The sequence below is a fragment of the Triticum urartu genome, chromosome 7 (assembly GCF_003073215.2).
Source record: "Triticum urartu cultivar G1812 chromosome 7, Tu2.1, whole genome shotgun sequence".
Taxonomy (NCBI): Eukaryota; Viridiplantae; Streptophyta; class Magnoliopsida; order Poales; family Poaceae; genus Triticum; species Triticum urartu.
In genome coordinates this window covers 707078245-707102199 of record NC_053028.1, presented here as the reverse complement: position 1 = coordinate 707102199, position 23955 = coordinate 707078245, and the positions used below count along the sequence as shown (strand labels likewise).

General features: G+C 46.2%; 2 protein-coding genes and 1 pseudogene across 5 annotated transcripts; 1 reads left to right on the top strand and 2 right to left on the bottom strand.

Moving 5' to 3' along the window:
• The first annotated feature begins 1041 nt into the window (after positions 1-1041).
• On the top strand, positions 1042-4517 carry LOC125518841 (protein LHY-like). Of its 4 annotated transcripts, XM_048683714.1 has the most exons (7): positions 1042-1403; positions 2210-2314; positions 2429-2540; positions 2632-2693; positions 2873-3220; positions 3318-3686; positions 3765-4517. In XM_048683714.1, exons 1-7 carry the CDS (start codon positions 1380-1382, stop codon positions 4194-4196), a joined length of 1452 nt encoding a protein of 483 aa, XP_048539671.1. In that variant the 5' UTR covers positions 1042-1379; the 3' UTR covers positions 4197-4517. The 4 variants fall into 4 exon arrangements, with proteins under 4 accessions (XP_048539671.1, XP_048539669.1, XP_048539670.1 ...); XM_048683712.1 differs by having other exon boundaries at positions 3318-4517; XM_048683713.1 differs by lacking the exon at positions 1042-1403 and adding an exon at positions 1459-1827 and having other exon boundaries at positions 3318-4517.
• Positions 4518-7404: 2887 nt separating this feature from the next.
• On the bottom strand, positions 7405-10068 carry LOC125518842 (disease resistance protein RGA5-like). The gene is made up of 2 exons (XM_048683717.1): positions 9064-10068; positions 7405-8747 (listed from the first exon to the last, which is right to left on the bottom strand). The coding sequence occupies exons 1-2, from the start codon at positions 9849-9851 to the stop codon at positions 8033-8035; spliced, it is 1503 nt and encodes a 500-aa protein (XP_048539674.1). The 5' UTR covers positions 9852-10068; the 3' UTR covers positions 7405-8032.
• Positions 10069-13425: 3357 nt separating this feature from the next.
• On the bottom strand, positions 13426-16906 carry LOC125518839 (annotated as a pseudogene).
• Positions 16907-23955: the final 7049 nt, after the last annotated feature.

The following is a 23955-nucleotide window of genomic DNA, read 5'->3' as shown; positions in this document are numbered from 1 at the left end:
AATTATATGCAGAGAAATACGTGTCAAAAACTATGTGGCCAAGACGAGAGGAACCAATAGTAAGACAAGCAAAGAAAGGGAAAGCCCACTCACGGCACGATTACATAATTGGCCTTATCTAAAATTTACCAGTGCTGCTACAATGTATCCTAGAAATATCTTGAGAGGTTTGCTCCCCGCCTCTCATGTTCGAATGGCTCTAGATATTCGTGGCTCTCATTCGCCTCGCCCCCCTCTGTCTCCACTTGTGCAAAACGCCGAGACACCCATGCGTTGTCACGTGGATTATTCCGCGTACCACAATACCACAGTAACAGCTGTAATGCAACAACAGTGTCCCATCAAACAAATCATGTACTCTCTCCTTCCATCTATATAGGGCCTAATGCGTTTTTTAAGACCGCCTTTGACTATTGACAAGATTAATAGTATATGACATGCACAATATAAAAATTATATTATTGAAAGCTTCTTTCACATACGAATTTAACGGTGTGCTTTTGTGTAAGTTGCATGTCATATATTATTACTCTAATATTTAGTCAAAGTTAACCTCGAAAAACGCATTAGGCCTATATAGATGAAAGGAGGGAGTATGAGACAATAAACCGTGGGAAATTCCGGTACGGGGTATTCCAAACCGTCGTACAAATCACGTAAGGATAATCAAATAGCAAAATCACACTCAAATCGTATCACATCATCGTCTCAAAATTATGGCAAAGAAAAATTCTACTACTCTGGTAAAAAATTACACTTTTGTTTGGAGCTAGTAAGAAAATACACTTGTATATACACTTGGACACGTAAGCGGAGGAGCAGATAAGGGAGAAAAGCGCGCCCAATGGGAGGCAAAGCCAGAAAAGGAAAGGTGTGCGAGTCGCTGCAGGTGGGCCCGGGGAGGCCGGGGCGTCCACAGCCACGAGCTGGCCGGTGCTTCTGGAAATTTCGGGGCTCCGACAGGCGGGCCCCGCGCGTGACGTGGCCGCCCTCCCCGCCCCTCCTCGCGAAAATATATTTCCGTCGCTCCTCCACCCCACCTTCCTCCTCCTCCTCCTCCGCTTCCTCCTCCCTCCGCCTCCCCCGGCAGCACGTGCGCGCCCCGCCCCGGCGGCCCCCTTTTAGCCGCGCCGCTCGCCGGAGCGCCCCCGCTCGTTTCGCCTCTTTTTCTCCGGGTCTGTTTCGGGCCGGTTTCTTTGGGTCGCCGGCCGGCTCCGGTCGCCGAGGAGGGTGTTTTTTTGGGTGCCTCCTGGCCGATCCCGGCGTGAGCCGCTGCTTCCGTCCCCGCCTTCGCCGTCGGACGGTGGTGGTGCCTGCCGCCTGCCTCGTTCGATCTCGGCGACGGGGAGGCCGAGATTCGGAACTCCGGGGGACGGCTCATGGCTTCCATGGCGGTCGGGGAGGTAAAGATCCATTTTTTCTTGCGTGACCCGCGCGTTCTGTGGCTGTTCTCGCCTGCTGCAATTTTTTACTTTTTTTGGAGGGATTTACCTTGCAGATTTCTGTTCTTGACGGCTTCTCCGTTAGACAATTTGCCAAAAAGATTTTTTATCTATTTATTTATTTCTGCAATAGTAGTAGTATCTCGTTCATAGTAATTTTTTTCTGAGGGATTTGTATCCGTTTCTCTTGGGAGAAAGGCCCTGTTTCTAGACACTTCTGTTTTGGGAGGACACAGACCACACCACCAGAGTATCTTTAGAGGCTTCGAGAACTAGAAATGGGCAGGACACACTACTCCCATATTTTAGTTAGAGCCACCTACCAAGCATGCCAGGAAGACACAGCACCAAATCCAGAAACAATGGATGGTGCTTTCCATCCTAGGTAAAATTTCTGTTGGCGCTGCACTTTTACAGTGTTGGCTGTAATAATACTACTACTAGTAGTTACAATCTTCATTTAAGTCATGAATGGTTGGTTGAGGACCAATCAGCATAGCTCACTTTTTTGTTACTAGCAGCAGCGGTTGATAGTAGATTTTTACCAGTACTCCAGTAGCAATGTGAATGTTGATCCTGTTTAATCAGAAACATATGTAGTTTTAGCTGAAATCATACTGCAATGTTCAGTTACCGCCTGTGGTGAAATTGGACACTATTTTGGCTTGCTAAATAATTACTGCTGGTCTGTGGAACTGTTTGCAGCCGTGGTCAGCAATGTGCTCTGGCTCAAGTACTGATATTGTTTCTTCTGTTCTTGCCTCCAGGAAAGGGATGCCATGGATTCATCTAGGATGCCGATCGGCAAAGGGCTATCGGTGGATGTTGCAATGGAGCCCAATGAGGAGGGCATGGGTGAGCATCCTGTCAAGGTAGCCATTTCTCACCCAAGTTTGAGATCTAAGAACAAATATGCTAGTTGGTCCCATCGGCGTATCATATATCATCGACGTGATGCCTAATGGTCTCTGTCTTGCTTTGCTTAGCCTAGGAAGCCATACACGATCACGAAGCAGCGGGAGAAGTGGACGGAGGAAGAACACGAGAAGTTCCTGGAGGCGCTGAAGCTGTATGGTCGGTCCTGGCGTCAGATACAAGGTGTGTGCAGCCTTTATAAGTATAACGCATCTTGAATTAGAATTTAAAGTAGTTGAAATAGTGATGCTGATTCATCGGAACTGTTCTTTAGAACACATTGGCACAAAGACCGCTGTCCAAATCCGAAGCCATGCCCAGAAGTTTTTCTCCAAGGTGACTATGGCCCTTCTTGTAGTTATGATACATTTGGCCTGTATGCCACTCTGTGGACAGCGGTTTATGTTATATCTTTGTATAATACATGTACTTGTAGAAGCAGAATTGATGGCAGCTACTTTGAACCCTTCAGATGTCTACCGTGTTTTCTCATGCGGTGTTTGCTTATCGTGCAGGTGGTGCGTGAACCTGGTGCTAAAATTGAGATCGAGATCCCTCCCCCTAGGCCAAAGAGGAAACCACTACATCCATATCCTCGCAAGCGTGCCAACTCCTGCAATGGAGCAAACCCAGCAAATGGGCAATCCAAGCTTGCTCAAATTTCATCTTCTTCTGGTTCTGACCAAGAGAATGGTTCTCCCGTGTCAGTGCTATCTGCGATGCAGTCGGATGCCTTTGGATCATCGATGTCAAACCCCTCATCTCGCAGTACCTCCCCAGAGTCATCAGATGAGGAGAATAATGTTCCTCCAATGGTCAGCGAAGAGGAAGGTCAACAAACAGGGATAGATCAATCCCACAAGGTAAACAACCATCATTCAGCCCAGTTAGCTGCACTGCTGAACAGCCTTATTGAATGACCACTTGGAGCTTATTGGACTGCTCTTGTTTCTTTCGCAGGAAGCTGATCAGGAAAACATAGATATGGGTACCTCTGAAGAGGATTCTTCTGATGAGGTACAGGTAACAAGCGTGAAGCTGTTCGGGAAGACGGTCGTCATCCCAGACCCGAGGAAAATATGCTCCCCGGATACAGGCTCAGGGCATGAAAACGGAGAGCAAACCTCACAATCCTCTAACATAGGAACATCACAAGCCCCACTGGCTGTAGAGATTCCAACACATACAAAGGGAGGGCAAACCTCACAATCCTCTAACAAGGCAACATCACAAGCCCCACTGGCTGTAGAGGTTCCGACGTATACAAATGGAGAGCAAATCTCAGAATTCTCTTACAAGGCAACATCACAAGCCCCATTGGCTGTAGAGGTTCCGACATATACAAATGGAGAGCAAATCTCAGAATTCTCTTACAAGGCAACATCACAAGCCCCATTGGCTGTAGAGATTCAAGCATACGCTGCGCCGCCAAGTGCGTGGGTTCTTCCATACAATTCATTCCCGCTCCATTTCGGGGAATCAGCGGAAGCCAGAATTGCCCGTTTGCACATGTGGTGGCCATACTATGGGTTTCCTATGGTCCATCCAAGTGGACCGAGTGCAGTGGCACACAACGGAAAAGTTACTGATGAGAGCGAAGCTGCGAAGAGCCCTCCAGTTGAATCAAGCTCGGACTTCGTTGACAATACTCAGGCAACAGCCAGCAAGCAGTGGAAAGTGCTTGAGTCGCTTGGAACAGCGCAGGCCCCTCCGTCGGCTTCTAATTTTCAGCTTAAACCAAGCACGAACTCGGCCTTCGTGAGAGTGAAGCCGATCATCAGCAGTGGAGATGAGCCGGTGAGGGGGTTCACGCCGTACAAAAGATGTAGAGTCGAATGACAAAAGCGGGGATCTTCTTCCCCGTTTCTAATTTAACTATGAACCCTAGGAGGAGCCTGTTCCACATATTCCTTTGCTCCACTGTATTCTTAGGTTTTACTTGCACATAGAGATTGGCGGCGGTCTGGTCCGGGAAATGCGCGTTGTTTCCTGCTTGCGCCTTGTAATGAGCAGGGCACAGGTGGTTGCTGTAAGTGCGGTAGGATAAAAGCAGGAGGTTTTGTAGGGATGCCAATTCTCTGTCTCTCATGTTGTTGATGTAAAAGCAAAGAATTTTTGTGTCACTCTTGTTGATTCCTAATGGAAATCGATTTCTCTGAATGAATGAGGCTGGCATGTTTGGTTGTTGCTGGTTGTTGTGTTGGTAAGAGTCTGAAGATGCTGGTGCCTTTTGTCCTGAGCATGCAGGCAGAGCTTGGCCGTGTTCTTCAGAATGGAGCATGGAAGGAAACATTGTTCATCATTGTTAGCAATGCATGCCTTTGAAGGTTTCCTGCCATGGCTGCTAAATTCAATTCCATCAAGTGGGAAATTATGAATCTTTGTCTGAACATTCCAATATTTGCCACAACTGTTGGCTAGCAATATCTGATCATTCAATTCTGTCAAGCAAGAAGCAGAGGCTACTTAGTTACTGGGAATTGTAGGGGACATAAATTGTTGGTTACTGGGGTAAACCTTAAGGCTTGTTTGTTGTACTTGTATCATTGTGTGTATATCCAGGATGCAAATATCTCATGTGAAGAACCGAAATGGAAATGGATAGCTAAAGGATTCATTTCGACAAAACAGGTAAATTTGTATCAAGAAGCAGAGAGTTGTTTTATGAAGAGAATTTTGCCACAGTTTTAAACCATGTCTGCAATCTTTGCCAAACAAGATCCGGCGACTATCCCTGCAATCTTGTGGTTTGAACATAAATGGGCAATCCATGCCATCACAGGAAGCAAGTTACAGTACATATTCGCAATGGAATGTATTTGGAGAAACAAAGCGGATACCCCCAGTAGTGGACTTCCAGTCTTTGCGCGTGTTTGATTGACTTATGTGGGGTTCATTTGTCATGGGAAAACAAGCATGTAAGAAATATAGGAAGTTTCTATCAGCTGAGGCATTTGAGAATTCAGAGTGAAGGAATCACAGAGCTTTCTGAATAAGTCTATCGAAAGCTACAGAACTTAGAGACTCTTGATTTAGGGGTAAGTTCAGTTAGAAAATTGCCATCAACCATAGCCCTGCTACAGAAACTGGTGCGCCTATTCATTGACCAAGACACAGTGTTTCCTGGAGATATGTTTGGGAGAATGCAAGCCCTATAGGAAGTGTCAGATATCTGTAAAGTTGACAAGCCTGAATTTTTTTTTTTGAAGGCCCTGGACATCTAACTAGATTGAGAAAGATTTTGACGAGTAAAATATTGAATTGTTCTGATGAGGAATTGTGTGTTTTAAGATACAACGGGGAAAGACTGGAGTCATCTCTCAATGAGTTGGGAAATACAACCTTCGATATCTTCCTATTCAGGGAAGAATGGGAAAATATTTGTTTAGGGATCCATTGAACCTTCCCACACCTCCAAGATCTTAAACTAGAAAATTATATGATGACAAAAGTTCCCAAGGGAATGACCACCCTAACCAACATCCTCAATTTGCAGATGAAAGTCAAACTACTTGATGGGGAAGGTCTGCATATTCTCATGGGTATGCCTTGTTTGGCCTATCTCCAGCTAAAAGTCTCAAATTCAGCTGGCGTCCTGACTGTAAGTAGTAACAGATTCAAGCTGCTAGAGGTGTTCGACTATAGTATCTGGTGTGGTGAAGAAACGGGTATAAAATTTGCAGCAGGTGCGATGACAGCACTCCGATGGCACAACCTTTCCTGGAGTGCAACTCAAGTTCAGTTGAGATATGGGGATGGTTCGAACATAGGCATCGAACATCTTGCAAGCCTTGTGTACCTCCGGGTCCAAACTTTTTGTGATGATGCAACTCGGGAGGAGGTGTTGAAGATGAGATGTTTAAGAGTTATGAGGAGAGGGCAAAGGAGGGGGACAGGCGCAGGGAAGCAGGTCAGTATGTGCCTGCCCTGAATTCTATTTTATTGTTCCATTCTTAGACTTGTTTCCCTTGTGCAAGTTATTTTTTTAATACGAATCATTTAAGCTATTTCATTGAATCCTAAGATATTTGGAAAATGCAAGATTTGTATGCTTCAGCAACCAATTGAACTGAACCGGCTGTAGTTGCCTGGAGGTGTCAGGTTCAAATCTCTGAATTTCAGCTCCACCTTCGTCAACAGCTTCGGTTTGTTCATAGCATGCTAGCCTAACTGTCTGACATTGGTGTATAATTGTGTCAGACTGGCAACCATAGTTAGTGCCCAGCTCACACCCGAAATTTTACTTCTGAAACTGTGGTAACCACTCAGGCTATGGCAAACGAACCAACTTCTCTTCAGTTCTGCAATTGTTTCACTCTCCTCCAAACGAACCTCTGTGCATTGCTCGGCTTGTCAAGAGATTCACCATCAGACAAATCTTCCTTTGGGGGAATAAAGAGGATACTACTAATTAAATCAGGAAGCGACATGCTACTGAAAGTCTGAAACTATGATAAACAATGTTCAGTTTAAGTGTACATTTTCAGATCAATCCATGTGTTTGTGAATGTTCAGCTCAAGTTTAAATTTCAGATTAATTCTGGAACTGATTATCACTAAAAAAAATCAGCTACGAGTACCACTTGCTTCTTCCATTCGTTGAGAGTCTGAAGGCTCTGTTTTGAACCGAACCTCGCAGGAAGGAGAGGGGAAGGCTGCGTCTCTCCTGTTTTGTGCTTCGTATTATAGATTTGTTTCCAGAGGTAGCCATACGTCGAAGAGGACGCCCCTCCTGACCCTGGTACTGCTGGAACCATGTAGCATCCATTTACATACCAATATCAAGCAGTTCAGCTAGTATTACTTATATATAAACAAACCGAAGCTGTGAACGAAGGTGCTTCTGAAATTCAGAAATTTGAACCTGACATCTCGACGCAACCACAGCCGGTTCAGTTCAGTTGGTTACTGAACAATAAACACTTTGCCTTTCCAATAGCTTATAAGATTCTGTAGCCCGAGTTGCGGTCAACGAATAGGCGCACCGGTTTCTGTAGTCGGGCTATGGTTGATGGCAGTTTACCTAACCGCAAAAAAAAAGATGGCAGTTTACCATGATAACAGCCTTGCAAATTGAGTAGCTTCCCAATATATTATCTTCAGGAACCTCGGTCATACCTAGACTCTGAATTCTCAAATACTACCTCTATATGTTTTTTCTCCACAATGAAGAAAATCTCACATGAGGAGCAGAACCAAACACATCACATGGCACAAACAGGTTGGCAAAAACAAAACAAAACAGCACATTACAAGATCAGGTTGCCAAGTTTCCACAGATGGAGCATGGAAGCCAGCAGATCATACAATTAACAGCAGATCTACATTCAAGTGCAAGAAGAATAGCAGCAGGGTAACATTAGCATCCCAGCAGAAGATGTGCAAGTCAGTTCTCCACTCCAACTAAAAGCATTGGCTCTTCAAACGGCTGCCCAAGTAGCCACAACAATCACAACAGGAGAGATCATATTCACCACAGATAATCCGATTCTAGCACATGCCGCTTCATCTAGAGATCTTCACAACAACCCTGAACACATTGGGAAATCAGGAGCCATCTAGCTTTCACAGCCAATGTTCAAATTCTGGTTATACATATTCCCAGGAAATACAATGGCATGGCACATGATTGTGCAGCCCAAGCTTATCACCATCTAAACAATGGCAAAACTCTCCTAATCTGACAAGGATATTAGAAGGTCATGCACCATCGCATGAACCTGACAATATCGTTCAAAGTTGCCATCGTCAACATCAACTAGCTGGATCATGCTTCTGTTGACAAGTTCACTGAAACAACTCTCTGCTTCTTGATACAAATTTCCCCGTTTTGTGGCAATGAATCCTTCAAGAATCCATTTCCACTTCACTTCTTCACACGAGATATACTCGCCCTCTGGATATATGCACAAGTACAACAAGCAAGTCTTCAAGTGGTGTGGAAGATCCCAATAACTAAGTAGTGATATATGGCCCATACCATTTCCATGATTATCACTCTTATATGAAAGACCAGTACCAATGGAACCTTGGAGTCTCTCCCATTCATCTGGGGTTTGATGTTTATTGGATAGCAATTTTGCGATGGTAATTATAGCCAATGGCAGACCACCACATTTCCTTAAGATCCTAGCTGAAATCTTTTCTAGTTGAGGAGGGCAGGAGTTGTCGGAGTGGAAAATTCTCCTAAAGAACAATCTTCGGGAATCAATATAGTTCAGAGGTAGCATTTGATAGAGCTGACCGCCAGAGTTAGAACAAGTTGACTTAGCTACATTGGCTATGCGTGTAGTAACAATTATTCTGCTACCATTATGATTGTCAGGGAAAACACCTTTGATGAATTTCCAGTCTTGTTCTTTCCATACATCATCAATCACAAGGAAGTACCTGTGCAGTATTATACTATTAAGTAAGGTCATTAACACAAATATGATGTTCAGCACTACACCTACATTTATCTTTGCAAACAAACATATCATAAAAAACCAATGTTTTAAAATAGCGGGCTATGGAAAATAGCGGCGGCCTTCCAAATCAGCTATAGCGGGCTAAAGCGGGCTATAGCGGGCTATTTGTGAAGGTGACCATTTAGCGACACCCCGCTGAAAAGGCTAGAGCGGGCTATAGCCGGCAATTTAAAACTATGTAAAAACCCCATCAAATGCTAAATTGCTAATCCCATGTACGGATGAAGAAAATTTACCTCTTTCCTGTCAAAATGTGTCGGATCTGACGGATTAGTTGATCTTTATCCCACCTCTCCGACTGACAATCATGAAATGCAGCCTGGTCGATTTGAGAAAGGAGATCTTTCAAGAGCTTGTCACGGTCAGGGGTGCGTGACACCGACACAGAAGCTCGGCACTTAAAGTGCCGTCCAATCTTGCGATAGGCCTCCATGGCAAGGGCGGTCTTTCCCAACCCAGCACCTCCAACAACGGCCACCACCTTCAGGTCCACGCTCTCCTCCGTCAACAAAGAGATGACCTCGTTCCTGGGGCCGTCAATGGCCACCAAGTCCTTGGCCACTCCGTGTAACGCAGCCAGCCGAGGATCTATCATCATCTGGACATAGTTGTCCAGATTCAGCCTTCGCCGCCGCTCGCCCTCCTCAACGACGCGGGCCTTGAGCTTCTTGATCTGGGCCCCGACGCCATGGCGGGCAAACATTGCCTTGAGCTGCCGTGCGGTGCTCCTCGGGAACGTGGGCGCGGCCTCCATCTCCATGTCGTTTTCGTCGAGGCGGAGCATGAAGCGGTCGATGCACTCCTCCATGTCGTGGCCGAGATCCCGCATGCTGCCCATGCAGCCCTTGGCCAGCTTGTCGAGCCCCTCCATGCCCACCAGCATAGTCGCCAGGATCTGCATCGTGCGGAGCTCGCGCTCGAGGAACGCGATGTCCTTGCGAACGCTCTTGAGCATCGTGTGCCCGTCGCCGAGCAAGGTGGCGAGCTTGACGATGACGGAGCCCAACGCCCCTGTCCCCACCATCTCCCTAGCTAGGAGAAGAAGCTAGCCGCTACAGTACAGGTGCCATGGGCTATGGTGTTGGATACTTGGATGGAGTAATGGTGTTGCTGCTTGACTGCTTGAGAAGAACGAGGTCAAGGAGCCGGTTAGGCAATGGTGGAGGAGCGTGGTGTGTGTGTGTGTGTGTGTGCGCGGTACCTCTGTTGTTGCTATGGAGCTTCTCGGAAGCCCATCGCATGAGGCTGCCAGGTGGGTCCCAACGGATCATTCGGACTAAATCTGAGCAAACCAAAGTTTGCTGCTTAGTAGTAAGAAGATAAACAATTATGATGAGCATCCCTTCCCATGTGACCAAGTGTTTTGCTTGGTGGCCTTTTGATGTATCTTAGCAACCAAGTGTTCTACTGAACCAGCCATGCAGCATGGTCCTGCCCTTTGTTTTACTCCTTGGAATACGGCTCTGTCCCATCAAAGGCAAAACTACTAGAGGTTACGTTATAACCTAGGCACTAAAATATTTCGGAGAGCACAACATCATATGTGTTGTCTGACAAACCTCGCTGGAGCATGGAGTTTGTTTTAGGTCCACTAGGTTCATGTTCACTGGATGTTCTGTCAGGGGTAGTGATTAAATACTTATGCTAAGATCGACGAAGGCACAAAATGGGCCGTCGGATCTTGGATGGATGCTCTAGATTCGTGTGCGAGAACCGGTGCAAAGCTCGATTCATTTCATGCATGAAAACCCCTTGACTAACACCAATATACAAAACAGGTCTCTCCACCGGCTCCACGCAACCTATCTGGAGCATACATCCAAGATCCAACGATCTATGTTCATTTTTCCTATTTTTGAACCCTAAGTGCTGCTTCTACAGTAGTCTAGGGGTAGTTAAGAAAAGTACCAGTCATGTTCTTCTTCTCACTGCCATGTTCTTTTCATCCCTAACCTCACATGCATGCCTTCCAAGTCCACTCCCGTCGGGCCATCTTCTATCCCCCCCCCCCCCCCCCCCCCCCCCTGTAGTTGATGTTCATTTGTGTTATTATCGGTTATGTCGAGCTCCTAGATTGATGTAGAGGATTCAAAGAGATAAGTGTGTTGATTGTTAGAATGAATCCGGATTGGATTCAGTAGGATAGCTCTCATACCATATCATATTTCACTTTTTCCGAATATGGAAGTGGGATGGGTATCACCGTATCAGCAAGATTTGAATATATGATTATACCAGATTATGTTGGATTCCAACATGGTATGACAACAAAACGGACTTAAAGCTAAAATAGACATTTACCACGTCTATATGCAAGAAATGTATCATCAACAAAATCATGGGATAAAAACCCAAATGGTATTAGATGATACTTCTGACAGATGTGTACACATACATCTTTTTCAACGGCTATGTGGGTATATAAAGTATGAGCACATATTTTAATAAATATTTTACGTAAACAATGAGAAAATATTAATACTTATATACACACATTAAGCGCACGTAAAACACTATAAGGTAGTAAAGTCCAAAATGAAATACTAAAAGACATTTGTGTCATCTTGTGAACGAATATAACATTACAAATTGCATGTTAATATTTAAAAGCTCGGATTATTCTCCTTATCCTATATTGTCATATGTCAACAATATTGTATCCTATACCATGTACGAAGAATCAGACTCATATTTAGAACAAAATTTGTTTGGATGTCAAAATCTCTTGCCATATCATATACCTTCGAAGTCAGAAATGGTTCAGGTCAGAAATTATCCTAGCCACATTAACCCATACTTGCTTGGATCAGAGTTGTGTCAATATGTTTTCCTCGTTGATGGCTTCTCTTTGATCTGGTATGCATCATTGTATGCGTTCGTTCATTCGTCCGGGTCTGATTGCTGCTGCGTTCATTCTGGTTTTATTTTTTCATTTTCTTTCTATTTTGTTTTGTTTTGCTTTATTCCTTTTGTTTTCTTTGTTTCGTCTTCGGTTTTCGTTGTTTTTTTCTTTGTTATATTTCGGTTTTCATTGTTTTCTCACCTTTTTTTTCCTTTTTTCTTTGCTATCCTTTTTTTCTTTCTTGATTTCCTTCGTTTCTTCACTTTCTTTTTTGTTTCTTTTTTATCAGTTTTCTTTTTCCAGCACATGTCTAATTTTTCTCAGTTCAAAGTGTACATTTTTAGTGCAAACATTAAACTATTTTGTGATACATGTTCGACATTTTTCAAATACATGACACACATTTTCTTAAATACATGTTTTGAACACTTTTTCAATACACAATAAAATTTTCGAAATTATGCATTGGTACATTTTTTAATGGTGATATTTTTTTTTAAAGTCCACTAACATTTGTTTACATTGCATAAACATTTTTTAGTGTGACGAACATTTTTTGAAATGTGAGAATATTTATTTATAATTTTTTATAAAAAGTAAATATTTTTTAAAAACAAGAAAAAATATCGAAATTCTAAATAGTTTACTGATAATTATAATATTTATTAAAAAATATTTAGAGACTGTGAACATTTTATGAAAATGACGATCATTTTTTTAATTTATTAACAAATTTGGAATCGAAACTTTTTTGAAATTATAAAGTGTTTTTGAAAACAAGTTTTTCTGAAACGTGAACATTTTTTCTATTTGAAAACACGATTTTTCTGATTTTTAATTTCAAGTTGACTTTTATGAATGTGGAATCATGATTTTTTTTGACATTCTGAAAAACAATTCATACTATGAACATATTGTGAAAAACATAAACAATTTTTAAAATTCTGAACATTTTTCGAAACTTCCGAATTCATGGGAAACTATAAAGAAAAAAACCAGAGAAATACCGGTTAAGGAACCTTCTAGAAGGTCCCACTGTGACAGTAATGCTTAGGAGTTCCATTGGTCGTAGGCAAAAGGGTGGAGGAGTCGGATTGGTGAAGCTTTTGGCAAGTTCGTTTGGAGGACGGCAAAACAATCGCTTATGAGTCGGAGTAGACGTTCATGAAATTAAACTGCTGCTGTAAGTGTGAGATGATACTGATAAAATTCAGCTTGGCCATAACTTGAATTGTGGTTGCCACAATTTTCAGAAATGGAATTTCCAGTTCATGATGCTAGCAGTACTATGACTTGTTTATAGAGGTTGCCATATATGTTTACCTGATACTGATACTGCGGAAACATCCACCGCTTCGCCCAAGTCTGATACTAAAGTTTTGCCTGCAGCAGGCAACTATAGCTTCAGCTGCCGTTGCCCGGGAATTCTCTATTATCTGAATCACCATAACCGTCCCCTGGAATTCCGAGCTACTTATCTATCAATCAATCAATGTAGCATCCATATACACACCAATATCAAACACTCAATCTAGCGAACCGAAGCCGTTGAAGAAGGTGCTGCTGAAATTCAGAGATCTGAACCAGCCGTTGCAGGCAGGCACCTCCAGCCGGTTCAGTTCAGTGGATTGCCAAAGCATACAAAACCTTGCTTTTTCCAAATAAGTAGCATACATGAGATTCAAATAAACACCTCAAATGATCCAGATATACAGGTAAAACAAGCTTGAATAAGGGAAACAACAACATGTCTGAGAACGGAGCAAGAAAGCAGATTATGGGTTCGACGCGCATCAGGAAAACCCACTGTCCATACTCGTACTCGAATACAGACCATGAGACGAAAAACCTGATGCACCAAACCCTGTTATTACAAACACACAAAGTAACGAAAGCTTCTAGCTAGAAATCACAAGGCAGTACATGTCTGAAAGTACATGAATACTCTGGCTGATCACAGAGTTGGACAACGGAACAAACTCGTGTAGCTCACATCACTTGGCGGTCTTCTTGCTGCTGCCGTGTGAGACAGACCGAAGCTGGGATCAAAAGAGGGCCAGATCAGTAAATGACATGACGCAGTGTAGTGGAATGAAGAAACCAGCGCGCCAAGATGTATACCTCTTTCAGCGATGTCACTAACTTAGATGACTTTCAAAGCTTCTACTGACATGGAGTTGAAGAGTGTGAAGGTTGGGATGCAAGGCGACTGCTTTTCTAACGGAATCCTCCAAAGCCTCCACACTGTGACGACTTTCGCCAATGCAATCAGTTTTGAGCTCGAGGTGTGCAAGGCTTGAAAGATGCTCGATGCCCATGTCAATATCAGCATTCCTTAAACAATTTGCACTGCAGGAAAGGTGGAGACGCCGGAGTGCTGGCATAGCACCTGCTGCAAATTGTATCGCTCCAAATCTAACTTCGTAGTCGAACACCTCTAGAAGGTTGAATCCCTCACTACTTACATTCATGACATCAGGCGCCGACCGCATTACATCTAGCTGGAGATAGGTCAAATAAGGCATACCCATGAGAATATTGCGACCTTCCTCATCAAATAGTGTCACCCTCATTTCCAATTTGAGTATGTTGGTTAGGGAGGCCATTCCCCTGGGAAGCTTTTCCATGTAATACACATCTAGTTTAAGATGTTGGAGGCGCTCAAAGGTGTGTGGACCACTGAACAAATATTCTGCCATATGTCCATGAGAATGAAGATATCTAAGGTTGTGTTTGTTGCACAACTCATTTAGAGAAGATGCCAGTCTTTCTCTGTAACCTCTTACATTATCCTGATCCCCATTCCCAATCCATAGATAATTCATCGAAATCTTCCTCAGTTTTTTTCGATGTGCAAGCTCTGCCAAAAATTTCTCAGGGTTGTCAACTCTACCGATATCTGACACTTCCTCCAGGGCTGGCATGCACCCAAACATATCTGCAGAAAACTCAACATCATAGTTGTGCTCAATGAATAGGCACATCAGTTTGGTCAGCAGGGCTATAGTTGGTGGCAATTTTCTAATATAAGTGCCCCTCAGATCGAGCGTCTCTAAGTTCTGTAGCTTTCCGATATCTTTAGGAAGCTCCTCGATATTTCTTCCTTGAATTCTCAAATACCTCAGTTGATAGAAACTTCCTATATTGCTGATATGCTCCTTTTTCCATGACCAATGACCAACACATGTATCAAACACACGCAAAGACTGGAAGTCCACAAGTGGGAGTATCTCCTTAGCTTCAACAAACACATGCAATGAACGGACATGTAACTTGCTTCTTGTCATGTCATGTATTGCCTTTTTCAGGTCAAGCCCACTAGATTGTAGAGAGAGACGACGGGTCTTCCCGCTTGGCAAAGAATTTCGGACACTGTTCAGAATGGTGGCAAAATTCTCTCCATCTGACAGAGATATTATAAGGTCAAGCACCATATCATGAACCTGACAATATTTTTTTAAACCATCATCGTCAACATTAGAATTGACCAACTGGATCAGGCTTCTATTGACAAGTTCATGAAGACAACTCTCTGCTTCTAGATACAAATTTCCCTGTTCTCTTGCAATGAATACCTCGGCTATCCACTTCCATTTCAGTTCTTCACACGAGATATGCCAGTCCTCTGGATATATACATAAGTACAACAAACAAGTCTTCAAGTGGTGTGTAACAATATATCCCTCATACCTTTTCCTGTGCCATCAGTCTGGTATGAAAGACCAGTACCAATAGAAGCTTGGAGTCTCTCCCATTCATCTGTGTTTTGGGGTTTATTGGCTAGCAAACTCGAAATGGTAATTATAGCCAGCGGCAAACCTCCGCATTTTCTTAAGATACCATCTAAAATCTCTTGTAGTCTCTGAGCATGAGGGTTAGACTGGAGGGAAATTCTCTGAAGGAACAATGTTCGGGGATGAACATCGCTCAAAGGTAGCATTTGATAGCGGTGATGACGAGAGTCGCTCAAAGGTAGCATTTGTAGTAACAATTATTCTGCTCCGCTTATTATTGTCAGGAAAAGCTGCCTTGACAGAATTCCAGTCTCCCTCCTTCCATACATCATCGATAACAAGGAAGTACCTGTATAAAATATTGCACTATTAATTAAGCTCATTTACACAATGATGGTGTTCAGCACTAGAGTGACATTTATCTTTGTAGGGTGCAAACACATAAATGGTTTTGTCTGACCAAAACAAAACATACGTATCATCAAATTAAGCTATGGTCACACATATGTATGAAGAAACTATACCTCTTTCCTGCCAAGGCCCGATGGATCTGACGGATTAGCTGGTGGTCCTCCCACCCCTCACATCTACTGAACCCATCTTGGTCGATTTGAGAAAGGACATCTTTCAAAAGCTTTTTGAGGTCAGGGGTGCGCGACACGGACACATGAGCTTTGCACCCGAATTGTCCTCCAATCATGCCAAAGGCCTCCATTGCAAGGGTGGTCTTTCCCAGCCCCCCACCTCCAACAATGTACACCACCTTCAGCTTCACGCTCTGCTCCGTCAACAAAGAGATAACCTCATCCCTGCGGCCGTCCATGCCCACCAAGTCCTTGGCCGCCCTGTGGAACGCAGCCAGCCGGGGGTCTATTGCCACCGGGCGATTTTCTGCATACTTGTCGAGATTCAGTGTCTGCCGCCTTTTGCTCTCCTCCTCGACGCGGTCCTTGAGCTCTTTGATCTGGGACCCGATGCCATGGCGCTCAAAGATCGTCTTGATCCTGCGCATGGTCTTCTTCACGAACTTGGGCTTGACCTCCCCGTTGCCGAGGCGGAGCATGTAGCGGTCGATGCACTCCTCCATGTCGTAGCTGAGGTCGCGCATGCTGTCCTTCCAGTCCTTGGCCACCTCGTCCAGCCCTTCCATGTCCGCCAGCGTGCTCACCAGGGTCTGCATCCGGCGGAGCTCCCGCTGGAGGAACTCGATGTCTTTGCGCACCCTCTTGAGCATCTTGAACTCGTTGCCGAGCAGGGTGGCGAGCTTGCCGAGGACGGAGCCAAACGCCCCCGTCCCGACCCCCACGCCCGCCATCTCCCTCTTGCCCCGTTTGAGAAGGTGAAGCCGCTACAGCTAGGTTACACAAGGGCCATGGCTGGTGGTGTTTGATGGAGAAGCAGGCAATGGTAGCGAGCTTGACTGTTGAAGCAGACAGTCAATAATGGAGGAGCGAGCGTGGTGTGAGTGCTGACTGCTGCTACCGCTTTTGATCAGGTTGCACTGTGTGCGCGTGAATGGCCAATTATTGGGACAGGTCCTGTCTAGCAATGTCTCTGCAATTGCTAGGAAGCCCATCGGAGGAGGCTGCCAAGTACGTAGGTCCCATGGGATCAATCATGCATCCGAATGACTTGTTTCCCACCCAAACAAAGGCATCCGAATCACTAAAGCCAATCATGTCAGATTACGATGAACAGCTTATAGATCGTCATCTTCTGAGAATCCTATGTGAGCGTCGGTAGCCTTTTATTCTTTTTTTATCTGCCCTACCAAATTTGTGATTTTATAACTTGTTTACAAAAGGATAGTACGTACTTTTTGGGGCAATGGATTATGTATTTTGTCATGGAATTAACCGTATAAAAACTGCACATAGCTGTCTATTATTAACACATTGTATAGCATGTGTAATTACACAAACAAATCAATGTGTCATTTCTGCTCCATTTTTACCTTATGATGAATTGCACTGACAAATAAAAATATCATTTCGATTCCATCTATTCTATTCTATTCTATTATTACTACTATAAAGGATGTTGGCGTACTCGCCTTCATCGCGCCTCCGCGGGCAAAAGTGCCCTATGTGCCGTCTGTTTCCAAGTGACGTGATGACACCGGCCCGAGGTGGGTCTGACACAGCTCCACATTCGAGATGTAGAACCACTTCTGCTACCACCTTTTTGTTCATCTTCACGAACTCTTTGGGCAGGTACTTCGACCCGGCTGATGGCAACTTTGCATCATTCGCTCTTTATGTTGAGAGGAGTCATGACCACCTTACATGCAAACACTTTGAGTGATTTGACTTCCGCGGATGCAATAATCTCCTTATATATGTCCTCAATGAAAATTGGACTTGATAGGCATTGCCTTCATTCGACACCTGTGTACCGTCCCAACATCATATGGTCCTACTAATTCAACTTGGTCACTTGGATCCATCCACTTTAATCTAATTCATGTTTTTTCCACCCCAATGATATAATAACTCATCAGTGTCATAACGATATAACAACTCCTCATCATTATAGTTATATAACAACTCATTACCCGTAGTCATATAATAACTTATCGTCATTCTAGCGCATGACAAGGTTAAGACAGAGACGGGATGTGAACATGTTTTGCAAGATGAACCTCATATTTAATCAAAAATTTCCCACGCTCAAAGTTTTCATCAGAATTTCATTACAGTAATTTGATTTGGATGAAACATGAGGTCTTATTGCAAATGTGCTAGACTACCAAGGTGAATTGCGAGTTGATTTTCATAAAGTCAAGGTCTGTTTTATAAAGTGGGACGTGGTCTTGATTTTCAGCTTCGGAACTGTTTCCCCATTGATCATCTACTTGTAATATCATAGTCACGCCATATGATGCCATCAGGGAAGATCGAAAGGCCCATCCTGACACTGTAAGTCAATGCTCCATCGAATCCTTGATCAGTTATTATTCATCAATTGATCCCAAACTTTAGTTCGTCTAGCTGTTGCACTGAATATATTAAAAAAACCTAGATATATTCATTACTTATCATAATGCTTCTCCATAGAATATTAAATCAGTTTATTGTTTGATTCTGTACAATCTTTACTATCTTGCATAATTTTTTATTTTTTTGAAAAGGAGAACGACCCCTGGCCTCTACATCAGAATGATTCATCCAGCCATATATTATTAATAATGTAAAATTCAGCTGTCGAACAATCTGGACCCAGAAATAAAGTGAAAAACAAACTCTGAGGCAGTATACCTCGCGACAGTAACTCCCCCAGATAGCCACCAATCCTATGTAACAAGACATCAGAAACGAAAAACACAACTTCTAGGCTACGCCTTCAAGATGGAATCATTGCGTGTGTGCTGATGACGGTGAGTCCACCACAAGGTTGCATTTCGAATTCTCATCCCCAAAGCCATGCTTCAATCCACCACCTTCAGCAAGGACACGACGTAGGCACGTGTCGACATAGCCCTATCGGAGATCTTGTGTTTCCACCGGAGTGCATAAACTCGTCGCCGAAGCCGTCTGTACCATACGCCCTTATCAGTCTACCGATGCCTCGATAGCAGGATACATCTGGAGAAGACAACGGAAGACAAAGACGTCCCATGCCGCCTGCTTCCAGCTACTGTCACACCACCTTCAATCCAACATCAGCAGATTAAACATGACACCTCTGCCAGAGCCACTGTGCATTAATTACCTGTCGGTAGCAGGCACGACTTGACGTCTTCGAATAAGATGTCGTGTGTAGCATCCGCCGGTAGCGCATCGACCGGTGACTTCACCTGCCGGCGACAGGCACTACCCGACAACTCCAAAAGAGGTATTTGTGTCACCTGTTGAGCCGCATCGAACTCGATCAGTTGATGGAGGGGACGTCCCATACCACCACCAGCCTCAGAAAAGCTGTCACCACCTTGAGATCCAGATTCTGAGTCGCCCACACGACCTCGGAGTCCGCCGCCGTTGATGAAGAGGGGTCGTTGCCCCGATTTCAGGCACTACAGGGAGCACCCACCGTTGTGCCCGCAGTTGTCATGGCCCATACAACGGCAATTGCCACCGTGATCCTGCATCAAGCGTCATCGACGCCGAAGGAAGCTCCGACCACCACACGCATCCTGCGACATCCTCGGGTGCGGGATCCCAAGATCAGCTCCCACAAGGACCCACCACCTAGCCCGTCATCCCTGGCGGAGGGGACGCCGCCACCGCCATGTTTGGATCCGGGCCGGAGTTGCCGCCGCCACTGCCAAGACCGAACCTGGGCCGGACGCCGCCGCCACCACAGGCCACGCCCAGCCCCACCTCTGTCATCGGGCCATCTCAACCAACACCACCACAAACGCCTCCAACAGGAGCCACCGTGCCACCATGGATTGGGAATAGGCCACACCCTCGCAGATCTAGCACCCTCGTCGCCTTACAACCCGGGAAGGGGGAGCAACCCACTGCCGCCGTCGAACACACGAGCTCTGCCTGATGCTGTCTCCTGGCGGCGACGAAAGGGAAGGAGGGATGGGATCAGGGCGGTTGGGGGCTTTCCCCCTCCACCCTGCCCCCCCCCCCCCCGATCGCCCTGGAGGGACGATCGAGACGAGGGGGTACGTGCGTCAAGATGCCAAAAAATGAGAGTGGTTTTCACTTCCTGGCCTCTGCACCAACTAGGGATGCATACAACCATTTTAGTATGAGTACCAAGATAAACATGGTCCTCGGAGTTTCTTTTAAATGAGTATCAAGATATTTCATGATGAGTGGTTCCGTCACAAACCAAACTTGATTCTTAATAAATGAGGAAAAAAACTTGTGGAATTGAGCTCGGGTCGCTGCACAACCGCATGCCCAACTACTAAGGAAAGGCTCTCTTTGTTGAATATTTTCTAAATAGGAACGTTATAACAGCAAGTAATATACTTATTAAGTAAACTATATTTTTTATAAATTCCTCAAAATATAGGGTCCTATTTTATTTCGCTCGGGGCCTCAAATTCCCGGAGACGACCCTGGTCATAGAGTGCAAATGCAGAAGGAAGATTCACTGCAAGACTCACCGGTCGAGCAGAGACGCGCACCAACTGGCGTGAACAATTTTTTTTGGCTAAAATATAAAAATTGCCGCAAAGAACAAAAGGTAGCACGCGGGCGGGAGACAGTCTCAGAGCATCTCTAGCCGTTGGCCCCCCAAGGTGGCTCCAAAAATCGCCACCTAGGGGCGAACCGGCGCTAAAATAGGCCTGGGGGCGATCGGGTTCCCAGCCGACGCCCCCAGGGTCGGCCCCAGGCGTCTGTTTTAAACTTCTTGAACATTTAATTCGACTAAAATTCGGCGAATCAGGACAAATATTCGGCGAAACAGTATAGTTCGGCGAACTGAAATAGTTTTTTACATAGATAAAATACTTAGAAAAGAAAACACAAGAGGCCGCGACTACAGGCTGAATAACGTGCTGAGAGAGGCGAAGTCACTGCCGTCGCAGCCGCCGCCGCTGTTGTCCTCGTCGTCCTTCTCCTCCACGCGGCCGCCCCTGCTGGACCCCTGCCCAGGGTCGCCCTGGCGGACCGGTGGCGGTGCGTCGTCGTCGAGGACGACGACGCTTTCCTTGTCGTGGCCACGGCGCCGAACGGCGAACTGCTCTAGGGCGAGGCGCTGGCACAACAGCTCTGTCCCTGGCCAGTCTTCGCGCGCCCACTTCAAGGCCACCGCGTCGTCGAGCCCTGGCTCCGTCTTCAAGCCGGCGAGCCCTAGCTCCGTCTTCACGGCGGTGAGACCCGGCTCCGTCTTCAGCTTGCCGACGCGGGGAGGAGCTGAGGAGGAGGCGCGCCCGCCCTCGTTGATGACGATGCCGGCGCCGCGGGTGCGCTGGCCGAGCGTGTCGCCGTGGGCTCGGGCTCGGCCTTGACGTTGAACAGCGCCAGCGACCAGGAGCAGTGGGAGGAGGAGCGGGAGGAGGAGTGGGAGGAGGAAGAAGAGGAGCCGACCCTTCTCACCATCGATTGGCCGCCGCTCCGGCGGGGGACTGAGAAGGCAGGGTACGTCATCGGCGGCTCATTGCCGCCCTCGAGGTGCTGGAGGACGGCGTGGAGCGTGCGGCCGGGGGCGCCCACCACAGGCGGCGGCCTTCGCTGTTCTTGGTCCTCCGCCCCACCGACGCGTTGTTGGTGGAGGCCAGCCGCTCCGCCTGCCGGCGCTGGAAGTATGCCGCCCACGCTTTGTGGTTGCCGGCAGCGTACTGCAGGAGGGCCCGCTGCTCCGGCGTCAGCGACCCCCGCACGCGGTCGACCTCGTCGGTGAAGTAGTCGGCGCGCGCGGCGACGTCGAACATCGGGGTGATGGGGACGCCACTGGCACGGAGCTTTCACCGCCCCGGCGCACATGTCGGGAAGCGCCGGGACGTTGGCCTCGAACAGCAAGTGGGCTTCCCACTCGTGCAAGGAGCGGCGGCCGAAGCCATTGGCCGCCGCTCCATCGCGGGGGAACCTCTCGCCCATCGTCGCGGCTGGGCACGGGGAGAGAGGGTAGGAACGTTGGGAGCGGCTGCGCATGGTGAGAAAGAGGAAGAGCTCGGCGGCTGTGGGCGGGGTGTGGCCACAAGCGAGGGGAGGCGCTGCTTATATAGAGGTCGGGGGTGTGTACGCGTGGCGGGAGGAGGAGGGGGGGGAGTGGTGGGGCGTCGCTGCGCCGCCCGTGAGGAATCAATGGAAGACTAACTGGTAACAGCCTTGGCAATGATTCCTCGCGGGAAACCGAGGCCTTGTGAGGACGACGAGGCGGGGGTCGCTCACTCGGCGGGCCCGCAGTTTGTTCGCGCCAAAATCGCTTGCTCTTGCGCCTCCGGGCGCCCCAGCGCGCCAGGTTTGGTCTGAGTTCGCCGGCACCAGTTTCAGCCCAAATCGATGAAAAACAGACTTCCGAGGGCACAACTAAGCCGATTTTTAAACGGCGATGCTAAAAAATCATCTAGGACCTATTAGGGGCGTGGCTGGAGATGCTCTAAGCCCTCAGCCAAAAAGGGAGGGACATGGTACGAGGTGGTGCGCGTTGCCGTATATCTTGCCGAGCGCAAAAATGAGTTGAAGAGGAGCTCGTCGACGACAAGGTTGAACGTGGCCACGATTGCAGAGTCAAACCGGGAGTTGTTCACCTAGCGATGTGAAGTCCCCCACGTAATCCACGTCAGGTCCCCGCAGTCAGCTATCGAACGCAACCCTGCGTCGAATTCAGGCCGATGAACACGGGAGCTTAGAGCATTGGCCATGGAAATGGAGAGGGGCCGGCCGCGGTGGCGGTGACGGTGGCGGTGAAGAAGTGGAAGAAAGAAGGTTAACACCGAGTCCCACATGATCGATCACGGTTCCATATATGCAGAGAGCATTCTGCTTTACAACCACGCACTTGTCCATGAGTGTTCAGACCTCTAAGGCTAACATTCCAGGAATACAACCACAACATCGTAAGCGAGGTTACAGTGCACCCATGGACAAACTACACTGACACCACAGACGATCCAGTGACGACGACACACAGACATCCTATTGTAAAGAACACCTACAGGACTGCTTCCTGCTTCCACATCTTGCACCTCCACTCCTGTTAGTTTTGTTAAAACAAACAGAGGAATGCTGCCTGCTTGCAATTGCAAGCACTGTTTGTCCCACTTTGACAGTAATGCATAGGAGTTCGATTGGTCGCAGGCAAGCGTGGAGTTCGTCTGGAAACAATCGCCTGACTGAAGAAAAGTTGCTCTTGTTTAGCCCGCTGCTGTTATGTTTCATTTCAATCCGTGCCTAGACTAGACACATCCTTCTGTTATTCCTGCTGCTGTGAGTTGATACTTGTAAAATTCAGCTTGGCCATAACTTGAGCATAAATTTCAGAAATGGAATTTCCAGCTCATCATGCTAGCAGTACTATGATTTCTTTCTAGAGGTGGGCATATATGCTTACATGGTACTGCGAAAAGATCCATTTGCTTCGCTCGAGTCTGATACTGAAGCTTTTGCCTCCAGCAGGCAAATATAGCTTCAGTCGCCATTGCCCGGGAATTCTCTATTATCTGAATCATCAGAACCATCCCCTGGAATTCCCAGCATCCATATACATATACATATACATATACATACCAACATCAAACAATCAATCTAGCATACTGTATTAACGAACCGAAGCTGTTGATGCAGGTGCTCCTGAAATTCAGAGATCTGAACCAGCCATTTTGCAGGCACCTACAGCCGGTTCAATTCAGTGCATTGCTGAAGCATACAAAACCTTGCCTTTCCAAATAGCACATAAGATTCAAATAAATAGTTCAAATGATCCAGATACAGGCAAAATAAATAAAGAAAGTCTAAGAACAGAACAAGAAAATTGAACATGGGTTCTCTTCTCGGCTGAAGATTGGCATGTCTTGTTACAAACGATCTTTATAACAAAAGTACTCCCTCCGTAAGTAGTGATCTAAACGCTCTGAAATATAAGAGCATTTAGATCACAAGAGTAGTGATCTGAACGCTCTTATATTTCTTTACTAGTGATCTGAA